The sequence below is a fragment of the Papio anubis genome, chromosome 5 (genome assembly GCF_008728515.1).
Source record: "Papio anubis isolate 15944 chromosome 5, Panubis1.0, whole genome shotgun sequence".
Taxonomy (NCBI): domain Eukaryota; kingdom Metazoa; phylum Chordata; class Mammalia; order Primates; family Cercopithecidae; genus Papio; species Papio anubis.
In genome coordinates, this window is record NC_044980.1 from 169,712,658 (window position 1) to 169,729,288 (window position 16,631).

General features: G+C 45.2%; 1 protein-coding gene across 6 annotated transcripts in view; it reads left to right on the forward strand.

The window, feature by feature from the left end:
- Positions 1 to 16,631, forward strand: part of ZNF346 (zinc finger protein 346) — a 46,537-nt gene that overhangs the window by 14,355 nt on the left and 15,551 nt on the right. For 5 of the 6 annotated variants that reach the window (XM_009209631.4, XM_009209632.4, XM_017960166.3 and 2 more), the window contains exons 2-4: positions 8,104 to 8,207; positions 8,756 to 8,848; positions 11,393 to 11,537. In XM_009209631.4, the coding sequence (XP_009207895.1) occupies positions 8,104 to 8,207; positions 8,756 to 8,848; positions 11,393 to 11,537 (342 nt within the window). The remainder of the gene's footprint in view (positions 1 to 8,103; positions 8,208 to 8,755; positions 8,849 to 11,392; positions 11,538 to 16,631) is intronic. The other variant, XM_017960167.3, reaches the window with a different exon arrangement.

Here is a 16,631-nt window from a genome sequence, read left to right on the forward strand (position 1 = left end):
TTGCTGCCTGTGTTGGTCTCAAACTCCTGGCATCAAACAGTCCTCTAGCCTCAGCCTCCCAAAGTGTCAGGATTACAGGCATGGGCCACTGACCTAGCCCTAGGATCTTTTATTTGCTGCTTTCTAACTATAGCTGTACCTAAAAACCCTTTGCCTCCTAATAAGCTGGGTAGTAAATAGGTTTCATCTTCTTAAGGATCACCTTCAGTTAGTTGATGAATTTTTTTGTTTTGTTTTGTTTTTGTTTTGTTTTGTCTTTGTTTTTGTTTTGAGACAGAGTCTCACTCTGTCACCCAGGCTGGGGTGCAGTGGCGTGATCTCTGCTCACTGCAAGCTCCGCCTCCTGGGTTCACGCCATTCTCCTGCCTCAGCCTCCCGAGTAGCTGGGACTACAAGCACCCACAACCACGCCCAGGTGATTTTTTGTATTTTTAGTAGAGATGGGATTTCACCGTATTAGCCAGGATGGTCTCGGTCTCCTGACCTCATGATCCGCCCGCCTCGGCCTCCCAAAGTGCTGGGATTACAGGCGTAAGCCACCGCGCCCGGCCCAGTTGATGAATGTATATAGAGCTCAGTTGTAGATTGAGCATGTAGGCCTAAGGAATAGCAAGTCATTTTTGAGATAGGGTCTCACTCCCTCACCAAGGCTGCAGTACAGCAGTACAATCCTGGCTTACTGTAGCCCCGACCTCCCAAACTCAGGTGATCCTCCCACCTCAGCCACTTGAGTAGCAGGGATAACAAGTGTGCACCACCACACTCAGCCAATTTTTTTGTAGTTTTTTATAGAGATGGGGTTTCACCATGTTGTCCAGGCTGGTCTTAAACTCCTGGCTCAAATGATCCTCCCACCTCAGTCTCCTGAATAGCTGAGACTACGGGTGCATGCAGGCCACCACACCTGGCTTAAATTTCCTAATTTCCTTTCTTTCTTTCTTTCTTTTTTTTTTTTTTTTTTTTTTGAGACAGAGTCTTGCTGTGTCACCCAGGATGGAGGCTGGAGTGCAGTGGTGTGATCACAGCTTACTTCACTGCAGCCTTGACCTCCTGGGCTCAAGTTCAGACAATCCTCCCACCTCAGCCTACCAAGTAGCTGGGACTACAGGTGTGCACCACTACACTCAGCTAATCTTTTTTGTTTTTTTGTGAAGATAGGGTCCCACTATATTGCTCAGGCTGGTTCTTGAACTCCTGGGCTCAAGCGGTCCTCCCATCTCAGCCTCCCAAAGTGCTGGGATTATAGGCATGAACCATCACACCCAACCCTTAAACGTGTTAAGTTTATTAATTATCTTGCTGTCCCACAGAAGTTCTGTGTCCCTACTTCATCGACCCTGTGAAAAGTAGCCCTGTGCTTCACACTGTAGATTGCATCTCTCAGCCTCTGCACCATACATCTTTTACTTGGCTGTCATGTGGATATAAATTAAATCCTGTGAATACATAACATCTCATAGGATGTAGAATGCAGTAAAGACCATACTTCTGTGCCTCTTGGCTATTGTTGCTGTCAAAAAAGGTCATGGAACTACATCAGTTTTCCAGCATCCATTGTCCGGCTTCATAGGTTGAGAGAGAAGTTGTTACAGTCAAAGCATCTTGCTTCCAGCAGAGCTGTGAAGGAAGCCTCAGAGACTGTAAGTCACCTATTGGAACATATATGCACTATTCCTGGAGATGTTTCTGGAGGCCCAACCTAGTACCATGCTTTCAGCCTCTCTAGTGATTTTCTTCTTTTTTCTTTCTTTTTCTTTTTTTTTTTTTTTGAGATGCAGTCTCACTCTGTCGCCCAGGCTCAAGTGTAGTGGCACCATCTTTGCTCACTGCAACCTCCGCCTCCTGGATTCAAGTGCTCCTTGTGCCTCAGCCTCCCAAGTAGCTGGGATTACATACACACACCACCCTGCCTGCCTAATTTTTGTATTTTTGGTAGATATGGGGTTTCACCATGTTGGCAAGGCTGGTCACAAACTCCTGGCCTCAAGCAATCTGCCTGCCTTGGCCTTCCCAAGTGTTGGGATTACAGGCTGAGCCGCCACACCCTGCCTCTCCAGTGAATAAATGAAAAGCACCTCATTTTCCATGTCAAATCTTTTGCACTCTGGAGAGATAGTTGGTAGTTGGATTAAAGTTGTGTGCAGATATCATGGGAAAAAGGATGTGTAGTCAGGCTGCCATCTCAGAATTTTGACAATTATTATTTTTTTTTTTTTGAGACAGAGTTTTGCTCCTGTTGCCTGGGCTGGAGTGCAATGGTGCGATCTTGGCTGACCGCAACCTCCGCCTCCCGGGTTCAAGCGATTCTCCTGTCTCAGCCTCCTGAGTAACTGGGATTATTACAGGTGCCTGCCACCACACCCAGCTAATTGGCTTTTTTTTTTTTTTTGAGACAGAATCTCACTGTGTCACCCAGGCTGGAGTGCAGTGGCGTGATCTTGGCTCACTGCAACCTCCGCCTCCTGGGTTAAAGCGATTCTCCTGCCTCAGCCTCCCAAGTAGCTGGGACTACAGGCACCTGCCACCATGCCCAGCTAAACTTTTTTGTATTTTTAGTAGACACAGGGTTTCACTATGTTGGCCAGGCTGGTCTTGAACTCCTGACCTCATGATCCGCCTGTCTCTGCCTCCCAAAGTGCTGGTATTACAGGCGTGAGCCACTGCGCCCAGCCTAATTGACAATTTTATCTAAGTTTTTTTTTTTTTTCCCCTCTATGGGCCTTAGCTTCCTCCAACCTCATACACCTCTCAGTTTTTGTGGGTCAGGAATTTGGGAAAGGCTTGGCTAGATAGTTCTGATTCAGGGTCTCTTATGCAGTTGCAGTCAGATGGTGGCTCAAGTTGAAACAGCAGGGAAATGGAGCATCTGGGAGCTAGAGCTGAAACAACAGCGGAGTGGAGCCTCGGGGGGCTGGCCAGACATCTCTTTCTTTTCATGTGGTGTCAGAAACTCTCCATGTGGTCTTGATGCATGAAATAGTCTGGGCTTCCTCATAGCTTGGTGGCCTCAGAGCAGTCAGACTGCTTACATGGTGGCCAAAGACTTTAAAAGCAAGCATTCCCAATTTGGTTCCTTTGTATAATTTTTACTTTAGTATGTTTATGTTGCTTAGTGGTCAGATTAACTAGTGATTCAACAAGATTGTGTTCTAAACACCTGGAACCTATAAGGCCTTGATTTTGTACTGTTGGATCTGTGTGTTGGTAGGGAAGCATATTCAAAGTTCAAGTCATTTTGAGATCTACCCTTCCCACGAGGTCCTTTTGTATCTCTTACATGTGCGTATGCAGCCTCAGGGTGGGCCATGAGTATGTGGCTAACTTGGGCCCTCTCAGGTCTGTGCTGTCACACAGTCTCAGCCAGGAACACACTTGCCCCAACCATGACCACACCTCCGGCCAGTGGAGCCTTTGACTCTTCCTGCTTACTGCCTTGGAGATCATCACTTCCATCAACAATATAGAAAACATGCAAGGGAAATCAAGTGATTTCCTCCCGTCTGTATGGAAGCTATTTGTTTTCATGGCCAGCACCTTCTTGCCAGAGTTTCTACACCGAGTGCAGGAGGGGCTGAGAGCAGCCTCACCTGAGCCTGTGAAGTTGAGGCTACAGTGAGCTGACATTATGCCACTGCAGTCCAGCGTGTAGCCTGGGCAACCCTGAATTTTTGTTTGTTTGCTTGTTCGTTTTTCCCCCATTTGGGGGAAAAAAAAAAAAAGCCACTGATTCCTACTATTCTTACCTGAAGTTCAGCAGTTTTGCAAGCATAAAGTTGCTCAGATTGTTAAGTCCCTTTGGTTAACTTCCAGAGTGCTGAAGTGGTTGGTTTTGTCAGTTTTGTCTGGTTTTGTCAGTTTTGTCCTGTTTTATTGTTGCTTCTGCAGGAGAAGATTTCCTCGCTCTGCCTTGGCCAGAAGTTCCACCCTGTACTCACCTTGTTTTATATTCAACTTCGCTTCCTCCGCCTAACTTCAAAATTGGGAGGGTCCCAAGGCTCAGTCTCTGAACCTCTTTCCTTCTTCATCAATGCTAGGCATTTTCTTCCAACCCCACAGCGTTAAATATGATTGATACACTAGTGATTCCCCATTTATGTCTCCAACTCTGATCTCCCCCTTGAACTTCAAGTGACTGACAGATCTGAATCTCCAACTCATCTCCACCTATATATCTGATAGACTACTCACACTCACATAACAAAAAGTCTTTAATTTTTCCTCCAAGGCTATCTTCCCCTAGTTCTAATCTATTCACTTGTTCAAGTTCAAAACCTAGGAATTATCCTTGACTCCTTTCCTTCCTTCACTCCCACCCCCACATCCAGTCTAAGAAATCAGATGTCAAACCTACTGCCGGAACATAATTCCAAATTCATTCACTTTTCTCTGTCTCCACGGACAATCTGCCTAGTCCAAGCTTCCATCTATTCTCTGAAGACTACAGCAGCCTCTTCCTTGTTCTTTCTGCTTCCATTCTTGTCCCCATACATTCTGTTGACAACAACTGTCAGAGTAATCTTTTCAAGGGCAAACCAGATATTGTCACCTCTCATTACACTAACAATAAAATCCTTAGTTCATACTGTGGCTTATGGAGCTTTATATTCATTCAACATGATCTTCTAGGCCTCATGCTATCTCTCCAACTTAATTTCCTACCATTCTTCTCTCATTCACCATATTCCAGGCATACTGGGCTTCTCTCCATTCTTTGAACATGGAATATGCCAAACTCATCCCTGCCTCACAGACTTAATACTGTTTCAGGCTGGAACACTCTTTTCCTGTAAGCCTTGTGGCTGACACTTCTTCATGATGATCCTTTTTTTTTTTTTTTTTTTTAATTTTCAGAGTCGAGGTCTCTCTCTGTTGCCTACGCTGGAGTGCAGTGGCACAATCACGGCTCACTGCAGCTTCAAACTTCTAGGCTCAAGGGATTCTCCCACCTCAGCCTCCTGAGTAGCTAGGACTACAGGCATGTGCCACCATGCCCAACTACGTTTTGGGGTTTTTTTTATTATTATTTTTGTAGAGATGTGGCTCTCCCTGTGTTGCCCAGGACAGTCTCAAACTTCTGGCCTGAAGCAGTCCTCTTGCCTCAGCCTCTCGAGTTGCTGGGATTATAGGTGTGAGCTACCACAACTGGCCCTGTGATGGGCTTTACTAACTCTCCGGCCCCGTCATTCTCTACCACATACTCTGCTTGTTTTCATAGCATTTCTAATTCTCTGTCATTATCTTGCTTATTTTTTACTTTATACCCTGTCTTATTTGTTGGTGTGGCCCCCAGCACTAAGTGCAGTATTGGCACAAAGCAGGTACTATAAATGTATGTGTGTGGACTATGTGAATGTGCTCTTTAAGGCCAGAGAGTGCATTCCAGCAGAGAGGTACATTTATTTAGCAGGTACTTGCCTACCCCTGCTGTGGGTTTAGGAGTCTGATTGTGAATATGCTTGAAACCTCTTCTCTTGAACAAAACAAAATCCACAATCTCCAGGTGAGGAAGTGATGACTGAACTCTGACCTCTGGGTATTACCTTCTCCATGTGGGTTTCTGATTCTGAGAAGCCTCTGACCCTCTTTTTTTTTTTTCTTTTTTCTTCTTCTGTGTGTGTGTGTGTGTGTGTGTGACCGAGTTTTGCTGTTGCCCAGGCTGGAGTGCGATGGCACAATCTCGGCTTACTACAGCCACCAGCTCCAAGGTTCAAGTGATTCTCCTGCCTCAGTCTCCCAAGTAGTAGGGATTACAGGCATGTGTCACCACACCCGGCTAATTTTGTATTTTTAGTAGAGATAGGGTTTTACCATGTTTGCCAGGCTGGCCTCGAACTCCTAATCTCAGATGATCCACCCACCTTGGCCTCCCAAAGTGCTGGGATTACAGGCATTAGCCATCGTGCCCGGCCGCCTCTGACCCTCTTTTAAAAGCCCTGGGCCAATTCTGTTTATAGAGTCACTTCTCTTGGTTTTTCAGAGCATAGCTAAGGCAGGCAAGGTCTTTGACAAAAATTTACCATTGTAAGAGAAAAATGCAGATACAAAAAGAGATCATTAGGGACGGAAATACAGCCCTTCTGCCTAAAAGGGCTGACATAGATAAGCTTTAGATTTTGTGGATTAGGGAGAGGCATCTTAAAAGCTCCCCACCAGGAACCTCTGCCAGGGCATCGACCTTTTTTTTTTTTAAGACAGGGGCTTGCTCTGTTATCCAGGCTGGAGTACAGTGGCACTAACATTGCTTGCCGTAGCCTTGACCTCCTGAGCTCAAGCAATCCTTCTGTCTCTGTCTCAGCCTCAGCCTCCCATGAAGCTGGGACCACAGGCATGTGCCACCACCCCCAGCTAGTTTTTGGTTTGTTGGTTTGTTTGTTTCTATGTAGAGACAGAGTCTCACATCTTGCCCAGGCTGGTCTCAAGCTCCTGGGCTCAATCCATCCTCCCACCTCAGCCTCCCAAAATGCTGGGATTACAGGCGTGAGCCACTGTGCCTGGTCTTGACCACTTTTTGGCTGAGACCAGGAGATTAAAAATGTGGTCTTGCCCTCCTCTCCCAGTTTTAGACTTTGCCTCTGCCTCACATTGCCAGTGCCATGATAGAACTCATGCTTTGGCCAGGCGCAGTGCCTCACGCCTGTAATCCCAGCACTTTGGAAGGCCAAGGCGGGCGGATCACAAGGTCAGGAGATCGAGACCATCCTGGCTAACACGGTGAAACCCTGTCTCTACTAAAAATACAAAAAAATTAGTCAGGCGTGGTGGCGGGCGCCTGTAATCCCAGCTACTCGGGAGACTGAGGCAGGAGAATGGCATGAACCCAGGAGGCGGAGCTTGCAGTCAGCTGAGAATGCTCCACTGCACTCCAGCTTGGGCGACAGAGCGAGACTCCCGTCTCAAAAAAAAGAAAAAGGGCCGGGCACGGTGGCTCACGCCTGTAATCCCAGCACTTTGGGAGGCCGAGATGGGAGGATCACGAGGTCAGTAGATCGAGACCATCCTGGCTAACACAGTGAAACCCCGTCTCTACTAAAAATACAAAAAATTAGCCGGGTGCTGTGGCGGGCACCTGTAGTCCCAGCTACACAGGAGGCTGAGGCAGGAGAATGGCGTGAACCCGGGAGGCGGAGCTTGCAGTGAGCCAAGATTGCACCACTGTACTCCAGCCTGGGCGACAGAGCAAGACTCCATCTCAAAAAAAAAAAAAAAAAAAAAATGCAACTCATGCCTTGGGAGAGAGATTTTACCTCTCCTCAAAAAGGTAAGACTGTTCTCCAGGCCATGTTTCATACAGTGTGGCACTTATGTAATATGTTATGTGATTTTATTTTATTTATTTATTTAGAGATGGAGTCTAGCTCTGTCACCCAAGTTGGAGTTAGTGGCACGACCTCGGCTCACTACAACCTCTGCCTCCAGGGTTCAGACAATTCTCCTGCCTCAGCCTCCTGAGTAGCTGGGATTATAGGCGCCTGCCACCACGCCTGGCTAATTTTTGTATTTTTAGTAGAGACAGGGTTTCACCATGTTGGCCAGGCTGGTCTCAAACTCCTGACCTCAGGTGATCTGCCCACCTTGGCCTCCCAAAGTGCTAGGATTACAGGCGTGAGCCACCACGCCCTGCTCTGTTACGTGATTTTAAATGTTTCAAAGTCAGATCGAGAACAATGAGAAAAGTATTCCCTTTTCGAGTCTTTCAGTCCTCCTGATTCTATCTGGGAAGAAGTTTCAGTTGGGTACTACCTTATCTTAAAACCTCTCAGCACAGTTGCTGTTCTCTTCTTCCTGGGGAATGCTCCAAGCCTCATTTTTATCATATTTATTTTTATTGGCATCTACTTAAGTTTATGATCTAAAGATTCCTTTTTAAAAGAAGTTCCTAAGTAAAGAAAGCTGGCATACATAAAATTATAAAATAAGTAATAGTGTAGGTGGCGTGAGAACACAGCATGAGTCACAGCGGCAGTAGGAAAGGCTGGCTGAGGTCTGCCAGTGTCCTAGTATGGCATCCCATCATTCAGTGCCTGTGTTTGAGGCAGAGTTGAAAGACAGTGCTGTTGAGGTGGTGTTTGTCAACTCAGTGATTTCTTGTTTTCCCCTCTGTAGTGGAGCACATGATCCAGAAGAACCAATGTCTCTTCACCAACACCCAGTGTAAGGTTTGCTGCGCCTTGCTTATTTCTGAGTCCCAGAAGCTGGCACATTACCAGGTATGCCATCATACTTTTAGAGCTGCGTTTCTTTTCAGACCTGATGCCAAACCCCTAATTCTCCCTGGCTTGCATGGTGAAGTGTAATTGCTGCTTAGCCACCCAGATGTTGCCTCCATGCATGTTGGCTTGTGACTTGAAGATTGACTTAATTTCCCTGAGTCTCATCTCCCCTATCTAAATCAGGATCATTATATGTGTATCTTCCCTTGCAGCTTGGCATAGCATAAAGTATGAGCTTTGGTATTAAATAGATCTGAGTTTGAATCAAAACTCTGCTACTCATCTTGAGCAAGCAACTTCATCATTTCTAGACATCGTTTCCTCATCCATAAAATAGAAATGGTCATAATTTTCTCATAGATTGTGAAGATTAAATTTGATAGCTGTAAAATGCCTTGCACAGAGCAGGAACTCAAACTTCCCTCACCTCCTCCTCAAAACTTTTTGTGAGGATGAATCAGATGAAAATCTAGTAAGTGTTTTTGAGTGCCTTAAGTATGAAGTAGCATTTGGCTATCTTTGATCTTTTCCCTGGGTTTTTGCAGAGCAAAAAACATGCCAACAAAGTGAAGAGATACCTAGCAATCCATGGAATGGAGACATTAAAGGGGGAAACGAAGAAGCTAGACTCAGATCAGGTAATACAACTGCCATATTGAGCCCACTTGCTTCCTGGTGATGCCAGCCAGCAGGTTGGTGTGGTGAGCAAGTCAGACTGTCTTGGCTTCAAATCCTGGCCCTGTTGTGTGACTTGGGCAAGTCTGTTACTTCACAAAGCCTTGGTTTCTTCCTGTATAAAAATGAGGATGGTAATACCAACTACCTTTCAGGATTTTTCGAAACTAAAATTGAGGGCAGGTTTATAAAAAGCACCCAATTCAGAGCCTGGCACATAGTAGGGACTCAGTAATGGAGCCGATATTACATATTACCACCTAGTGGTTTATTGGAGCCAGACAAGAGAAAGTGGAAAGAAGCCAGGCTGCTTGCTTTCTCGAGAGCCTGGGAAAAGAACTAAGTTCAGCACTTGAATGTTTTGAATAAATAAGCAGAAGTAACTCCTTTCCAAATGCCTGCTCTGATTTAGAGGTGATCACATGTGCTTTTTGGCTCAGAAATATTATGAGCATTATGCTGAAGCAACCCCCAACCCCTCAGGAGTACCATCTCGTCATGGGAAAAGAAATTGAGCAGACTAGGGCTCAAAGCTGACTGTGTGTCTTACTGGTCGGGTGACCTGGCCAAGTCACTTAACCTCTGCGAACTTCACCCATAAAGTAAAGATAATTCCTACTTCTTAAGGTATAGTGAGGTAAAATTTTCAATTCCCGGTAGATGCTCAAAAATAAGAGTTTACTCTATAAACTGCTACCTCCTATTATAGTAGCCACAGGTTAGGAAGGTCCTTGTTTATCTCTTCTCAAAATTCACTGGACTCATCCCCTGGTTTCCCTTCTTATTATTTATTTATTTATCCCTGGATTCCCTCCTTTCTATCTATTTCTCTATCTGTCTCTTTGTGAGACAGGACCTGGCTCTGTCACCCAGGCTGGAGTGCAGTGGTGCAATCATGGCTCACTGCAGCCTCAACCTCCCAAGCTCAAGTGATCTTTCCATTTCAGCCTCCCAAGTAGCTAGGACTGCAGGTACACACCACCATGCCTGGCTAACTGGAGTGCAGTGGCACGATCTCAGCTCACTGCAACCTCCACCTCCTTGGTTCAAGCGATTCTCCTGTCTCAGCCTCCCAAGTAGCTGGGACTACAGGCATGCACCACCACGCCTAGCTAATTTTTGTATTTTTAGTAGAGATGGGGTTTCACCAGGTTGGCCAGGCTGGTCTCAAATCCCTGACCTCAAGTGATCTGCCTGCCTCAACCTCCAAAAGTGCTGGGATTACAAGTGTGAGCCACTGCGCCCAGACACTTGGCTGAGTTTTTTAAAATTTTTTCATAGAGACAGGGTTTCGCTTTGTTGCCCAAGCTGGTCTCAAATTCCTGGTCTCAAGCGATCTTCCTGCCTCAGGCTCCCAAAGTACCAGGATTACAGGTCTGAACCACTACACCTGGCCCTTTTCTTATAATTTATAATTCAGAAAGGCAAGATCAACTCTATGACCCTGGGCAACTTATTTTACATCTTTGCACCCTATTCAGAGATCAGGCTTTCTGAGAGAGATGTTGGGATCCCTTTATGTAGTCTTGAAATACGCGGTTTTCTAGCCTAATCATAATCAGCAACTAGAATGCAGTGGGAGGCTGGGTGCAGTGGCTCATGCCTGTAATCGTAGGAATTTGGGTGGCTGAGGCGGGCAGATTGCTTGAACTCAGGAGTTTGAGACCACCCTAGGCAACATGGTAAAACCCCATTTCTACAAAAAATACAAAAATTAGCCACATGTGGTGGTGTGTTCCTGTAGTCCAGCTACTTGATGGGGTGAGGTGGGAGAATTGCTTGAGCCCTGGAGGTGGAGGTTCCAGTGAGCCGGGATCGTGCCATTGCACTCCAGTCTGGGCAACAGAGTGAGACCCTGTCTCAAAAAAAAAAAAAAAACCACAACCTAATGGTCCACTTGTTCAGCAAACTCTGAGCATCTACTGTGTGCCAGACTCCAGCGGGGTGTGAAGGATAGGAAACAAAAATGAGTCAAATAGTCCCTGTTCCAGTGTTACACTTGAGTTCACAGAAAAGTCTCCTAAGCTATGACACACTGTCAGTTTAGGGTGGCAAGTGGTAGGACAGAGGTCTATTTCATGTACTCTCGGAGTACAGAAGAGGAGCAGGGTTAATTATTCTTCCTGGAATACACAGACAAAGGGACTTGATAGTTGTTTACTGAATGATTTTTTTTTTTTTTTTGAGAGAAAGTCCCCCAGAAGAAAAGCTTTTATTTAAATTGGGTCTTCAAGGCTAAGCAGACACGCTGCCAAGCAGGAAAGGAAGGAAGAGCATTTTAGACAGCAGGAATGGCCAAAGCAAAGCAAGGAAGCATCAGAAAATAAAGTGGGGGATGGTGAGTAGAGCCTGGGACGAAGTAGCTGGAGAAGAATCTAGAAAGTAGGTTGGGGTTAATGTGTGAGGGGGGCCGTAAATGCCTATTCTATTATGGGCAGTGGGGAACCATTGAAGGTTTTCTGGCGGGGCAGTGGTATGATCAGACCTGTGTTCTTTCTTCCAACCAGAAGAGCAGCAGAAGCAAAGACAAGAACCAGTGCTGCCCCATCTGTAACATGACCTTTTCCTCCCCTGTCGTGGCCCAGTCGCACTACCTGGGGAAGACCCACGCAAAGAACTTAAAGCTGAAGCAGCAATCCACTAAGGTGGAAGGTACTGGTTTTCCTGAGTAGTGCTGTAGTGGGACCCCTCCTGTCCTCAGGGCACCATTGCCAGGGACTCACAGAGATCCTCACTGGGGCCACAGACTTGAGGTTGAATTCCTTTTGAGGACCCTTAAAAATCTCCAAGTAGACCCAGTTTCATTGAAATGCAATCTCAGAATTATGCTCACCTAACCTCCCTTTCTTTGGTTATAGATTTTTCTCTATAGCCTGAGCTTTTGTCCTGACTAATAATTATAACTCAGGAGTGCCAAAGTCCTCCAGGCCGTGCATACCATGAGAGCATTCTATCTCCTACCTCTCTCACTTAGATTTTTCCATCCCAGCATCCACCTGCCCTTATTACTGCATGTTCCAAGTTGAAAGCTAAATCCTTGTCTTTTTCACATGCTCAGGTTATGGCCTACTCACTTTAATCCTCAAAAGCTGCCTGTTCTCCTCAAGACAGGGACTTGTCTTTCAAAGCTGAATACTTCAGTGCTGCTACTACTGCCCCGCAATCTGTAACTGCCATGAATTCATTCCCAGTACAGTGACTTCTGAAATAGCCCCCTTTATCTTGTCATGACTAAGGCTCAGCCCTCACTTTTCATCTCATTAACTCCCGACTTTCTGGGGTTTTAACCTCTGCTAATTGCAATTAGTCAAGAGTGAAAGTTCTTTGATTTTATTTCATTGTTTCCTTGATAATTTTTGCTTCTCTATTTTGGACCAAGAAGTAGACTACGCTATTAGTAATAGTATTATCCTTTATGTGTTTACTGACAACAGTGTTTTGGAAGGCTTTGAAGGTAGTGTGAAAAATCACTCATAATTTTTTTTTTTTTTTTGAGACAGAGTCTCGCTCTGTTGCCCAGGTTGACGTGCAGTGGCGTGATCTCGGCTCATTGCCCAGGTTCGTGCCATTCTCCTGCCTCAGCCTTCCTGGTAGCTGGGACTACAGGCACCCACCACTATGCCCGGCTAATTTTTTTGTATTTTTTAGTAGAAACGGGGTTTCACCATGTTAGCCAGGATGGTTTCAATCTCCTGACCTCGTGATCCACCCGCCTCGGCCTCCCAAAATGTTAGGATTATAGGCGTAAGCCACCACACTGGCCAAAACCTTTTTTTTTTTTTTAAATAGAGATGGCTTCTCACTATATTGCTCAGGCTGGGCTTGAACTCCTGGCCTTAAGTGATCCTCCCATCTCGGCCTCCCAGAATGCTGGGATTACAGGCATGAGCCACCACACCTGGCCACTCATAATTACACCTTTTGATCACACCCACGTCATGGTATGAAACAGCAGAATGTGGACTTTGAAGTCACAGAGTCCCAGGTTTAAAAGCCTGGCACTGTTACTGTTTATATGACTTTTTTGTGTCTGAACTGCCTAACCTATACAATGATAATAATACTATCTACTTCATCGGTTGTGAGGATACAATAATGTGTATTAAAAACACAGGACATAGGCCGGGCGTGGTGGCTCATGCCTGTTGTAATCCTAGCATTTTGGGAGGCCAAGGTGGGCGGATCACTTGAGGTCAGTTCGAGACCAGCGTGGTCAACATGGTGAAACCCTGTCTCTACTAAAAATAACAAAAATTAGCTGGGCGTGGTGGCACGAGCCTGTAGTCCCAGCTTCTTGGGAGGCTGAGGCAGGAGAATCGCTTGAACCCAGGAGCCGGAGGTTGCAGTGAGTCGAGATCGTGCCATTGTACACCAGCCTGGGGGACAGAGCAAGACCCTGTCTCAAAAAAAAAAAAAAAAGAAAAAAAAAATCTATAAGGTCACAGACTTATTTTTCCACAAATGGGAAAATTCTCTGCATTATGCCTGGTCCCTGAAATTTCATACTCAAGAGATTATTTTCCATATTCATGTTCAGCTTTTGCCACATACTTTGTTTTTATATAGTTGTGATTGTAATGCATGTACCCTTTATATCCTGCTCTTACTTTTCATTTAATTTTACAGCTTACGCACATTTCCATGTTATTACACGACTTTATAACTATATTTCTGAGATTAAACACTTTTTAATGTAAAAGTAATATAAGCATGTCGTGAGAGATAAGGAAAACATGGATAAATGGAAAGAAAAGTTACCCGTAATTTTACCATTCACAGATAAACACTGTTAACATTTTGGTTTCTCCTATAATCTGTTTCTCCTATAATCTTATTGTTATGTGTATCTGTGTATATCTGTGTGTATATTTGTTTTATGTATATCTAGGTTAACTCCGTGTATATGTGCATATAAACATAGACTACTTTAAATAACTTTAATGTTTTTATAAAAACAATGCATACTCATTATGAATAATTCCACTTCAAGCAATTACAAAAGATACAAAGAAGAAACTAAAATGTCACCCAAATCCTACCACCAAGAGAGAAATACTGTTAATATGTTGGTGATGTTTCAAAATACCAGTATACACATATGGATTACACATGTGGGGTTTTTTAATTTTTTTTTTTAATTTATTTTTATTTATTTATTTATTTATTTTGAGATGGTGTCTCACTCTGTCACCCAGGCTGGAGTGCAGTGGCACGATCTCGGCTTAGTGCAACCTCTGCCTCCTGGGTTCAAGCGATTCTGCCTCAGCCTCCCAAGTAGCTGGGACTACAGGCGCATGCCACCATGCCTGGCCAATGTTTGTATTTTTAGTAGAGACGGGGTTTCACTGTGTTGCTCAGGCTACTCTTGAACTCCTGGCCTCAAACAATGATCTTACCGTATGGTGTGTATAATTGCCTTCTTTTATGTTTTTTGTGTTTTTTTTGAGATGGAGTCTCCCTCTTCTACCCAGGCTGGAGTGAAGTGACGCGATCTCAGCTCACTGCAACCTCTGCCCCCTGGGTTCAAGCGATTCTCCTGCCTCAGCCTCCCGAGTAGCTGGGATTACAGGTGCTCACCACCATGCCCGGCTAATGTTGTTTTTGTGTTTTTTTTGAGACGGAGTCTTGCTGTCGCCCAGGCTGGAGTGCAGTGGTGCAACCTTGACTCACTGCAGCCTCCACCCTCTGGGTTCAAGCAATTCTCTTGACTCAGCCTCCTGAGTAGCTGGGACTACAGGCGCCCACCACAACGCCTGGCTAATTTTTGCATTTTTAATGGAGACGGGGTTTCCCCATATTGGGCAGGCTGGTCTTGAAGTCCTGACCTCAGGTGATCCACCCACCTCGGCCTCCCAAAGTGCTGGGATTACAGATGTGAGCCACCATGCCCGGCCAGTTTTGTATTTTTAGTAGAGATGGAATTTCACCATGTTGGTCAGGCTGGTCTCAAACTCCTGATCTCAGGTAATCCACCCGCCTCAGCCTCCCAAAGTCCTGGGATTACAGGCATGAGCCACCATGCCCTGCCTAATTTTTGTATTAGTAGCGATGGGGTTTCATGATGTTGGCCAGCCAGATCTCTAACTCCTAATCTCAGGTGATTCACCTGCCTCTGCCTCCCAAAGTGCTAGGATTACAGGTGTGAGCTACTGCACCTGGCCATACAATTGCCTTCTATATGTTTTTTATTTAATATGACATTTGTATTTCCCCATGTTATTAAAAAATTCCTTATAAGCATTTTTAGTGAGTGCATCATACCACATTTAACATTCCTCTAATGCTGAACATTTAATCTCCCCACCCCCCACTTTTTAGTGTTACAAATAACACTACAGTGAACATCTCTGTAGAACACTTTATTATATTTCAGTTTATTTTCTGAGAACAGACTCTATATCCCTCGTTTTATTGGATGCACATTAAATGGTTCTTCTAAACTTAACTTACGCTTTCACCTCTGATGCTTCTCTTCAGTATCTCAAAGAATGACTGTTCTCTCTTACAACCATTATATATCTCTTTTCTGATGTTAAAAATCTACATTCATTACAGAAAAGTTGGAAGATAGTAGGCCGGGTGCAGTGGCTCACGCCTGTAATTCCAGCACTTTGGGAGGCTGAGGCAGGTGGATCACCTGAGGTCAGGAGTTTTGAGACCAGCCTGACCAATGTGGAGAAACCCCGTCTCTACTAAAAATACAAAATTAGCTGGGCATGGTGGCACATGCCTGTAATCCCAGCTACTTGGGAGGCTGAGGCAAGAGAATCGCTTGAACCTCGGAGGCAGTGGTTGCAGTGAGCCAAGATCAGCCAGGCTGGTCTCAGAACTCCTGAGTCAGATCATCTGCCTGCCTCAGCCTCCCAAAGTGCTGGGATTACAGGCACGAGCCATTGCGCCTGGCCTGTAACTTGATTTTTTTACACTCTAACACCACAAACAGAATATTTTCTCATATTATAAGATATTCTACAACATGTACATTACTTTTTTAATGACTTGCTGAAACAAAATCAACAAGCAGAGAAATTGAGATTCCATCTCTACTGGAAAACCATTGTGGGAAAGGCCAGAAAATTTCTTCTGGCTTGCCCAAAATCCTCAAAACTTCCCCAGCGGAAGTGATAAAGGTATGGAAGAGCATCTGAGACATCTCATCTCAGTCCTGCTGAGCCCCATCCGTCCTCCACCACTGGTGGGGGCTTCTGGGCCCCACATTTTTAAAGCAGTAGTTGCTAGGTTGACACCATTTCAGCCACATGGACTTGTTAGTGAGTTGTGGCATCCACTTTATGAGGCAGCAGCACAGCCTGCAGTCAACATCTAGCCATATGTTGATGCACAAGAGGCTCACAGGTATGCCTACACCAGGTTCTGATTAACTGAATTCATTGGCCAGAATCAGGGATGTTTTCTGAAGGTGAAAGTAAGAGCTATAGCCTTCAGGTCTTCTTGCCACACTCTGGCAGCCTGGCGTAGCAAAGAGAGCATAGGCTTTAGGGTCACAGACCTGGCTTCACTCACTAGCTGGGTCACCTTGGGCAAGCCACTTCACTCGTCTGAGCCTCAGTTTTTCTGAATAATGTGGCAAAGTGATACCTACCTCATTGGGGTAGTTCTGAGGACCAAAGGAGAAAATACATATACAATACACATGACTAATTTTTTTTTTTTTTTTTCTTGAGACGGAGTTTCGCTCTTGTCACCCAGGCTGGAGTACAATGGCACGATCTCAGCTCGCTGCAA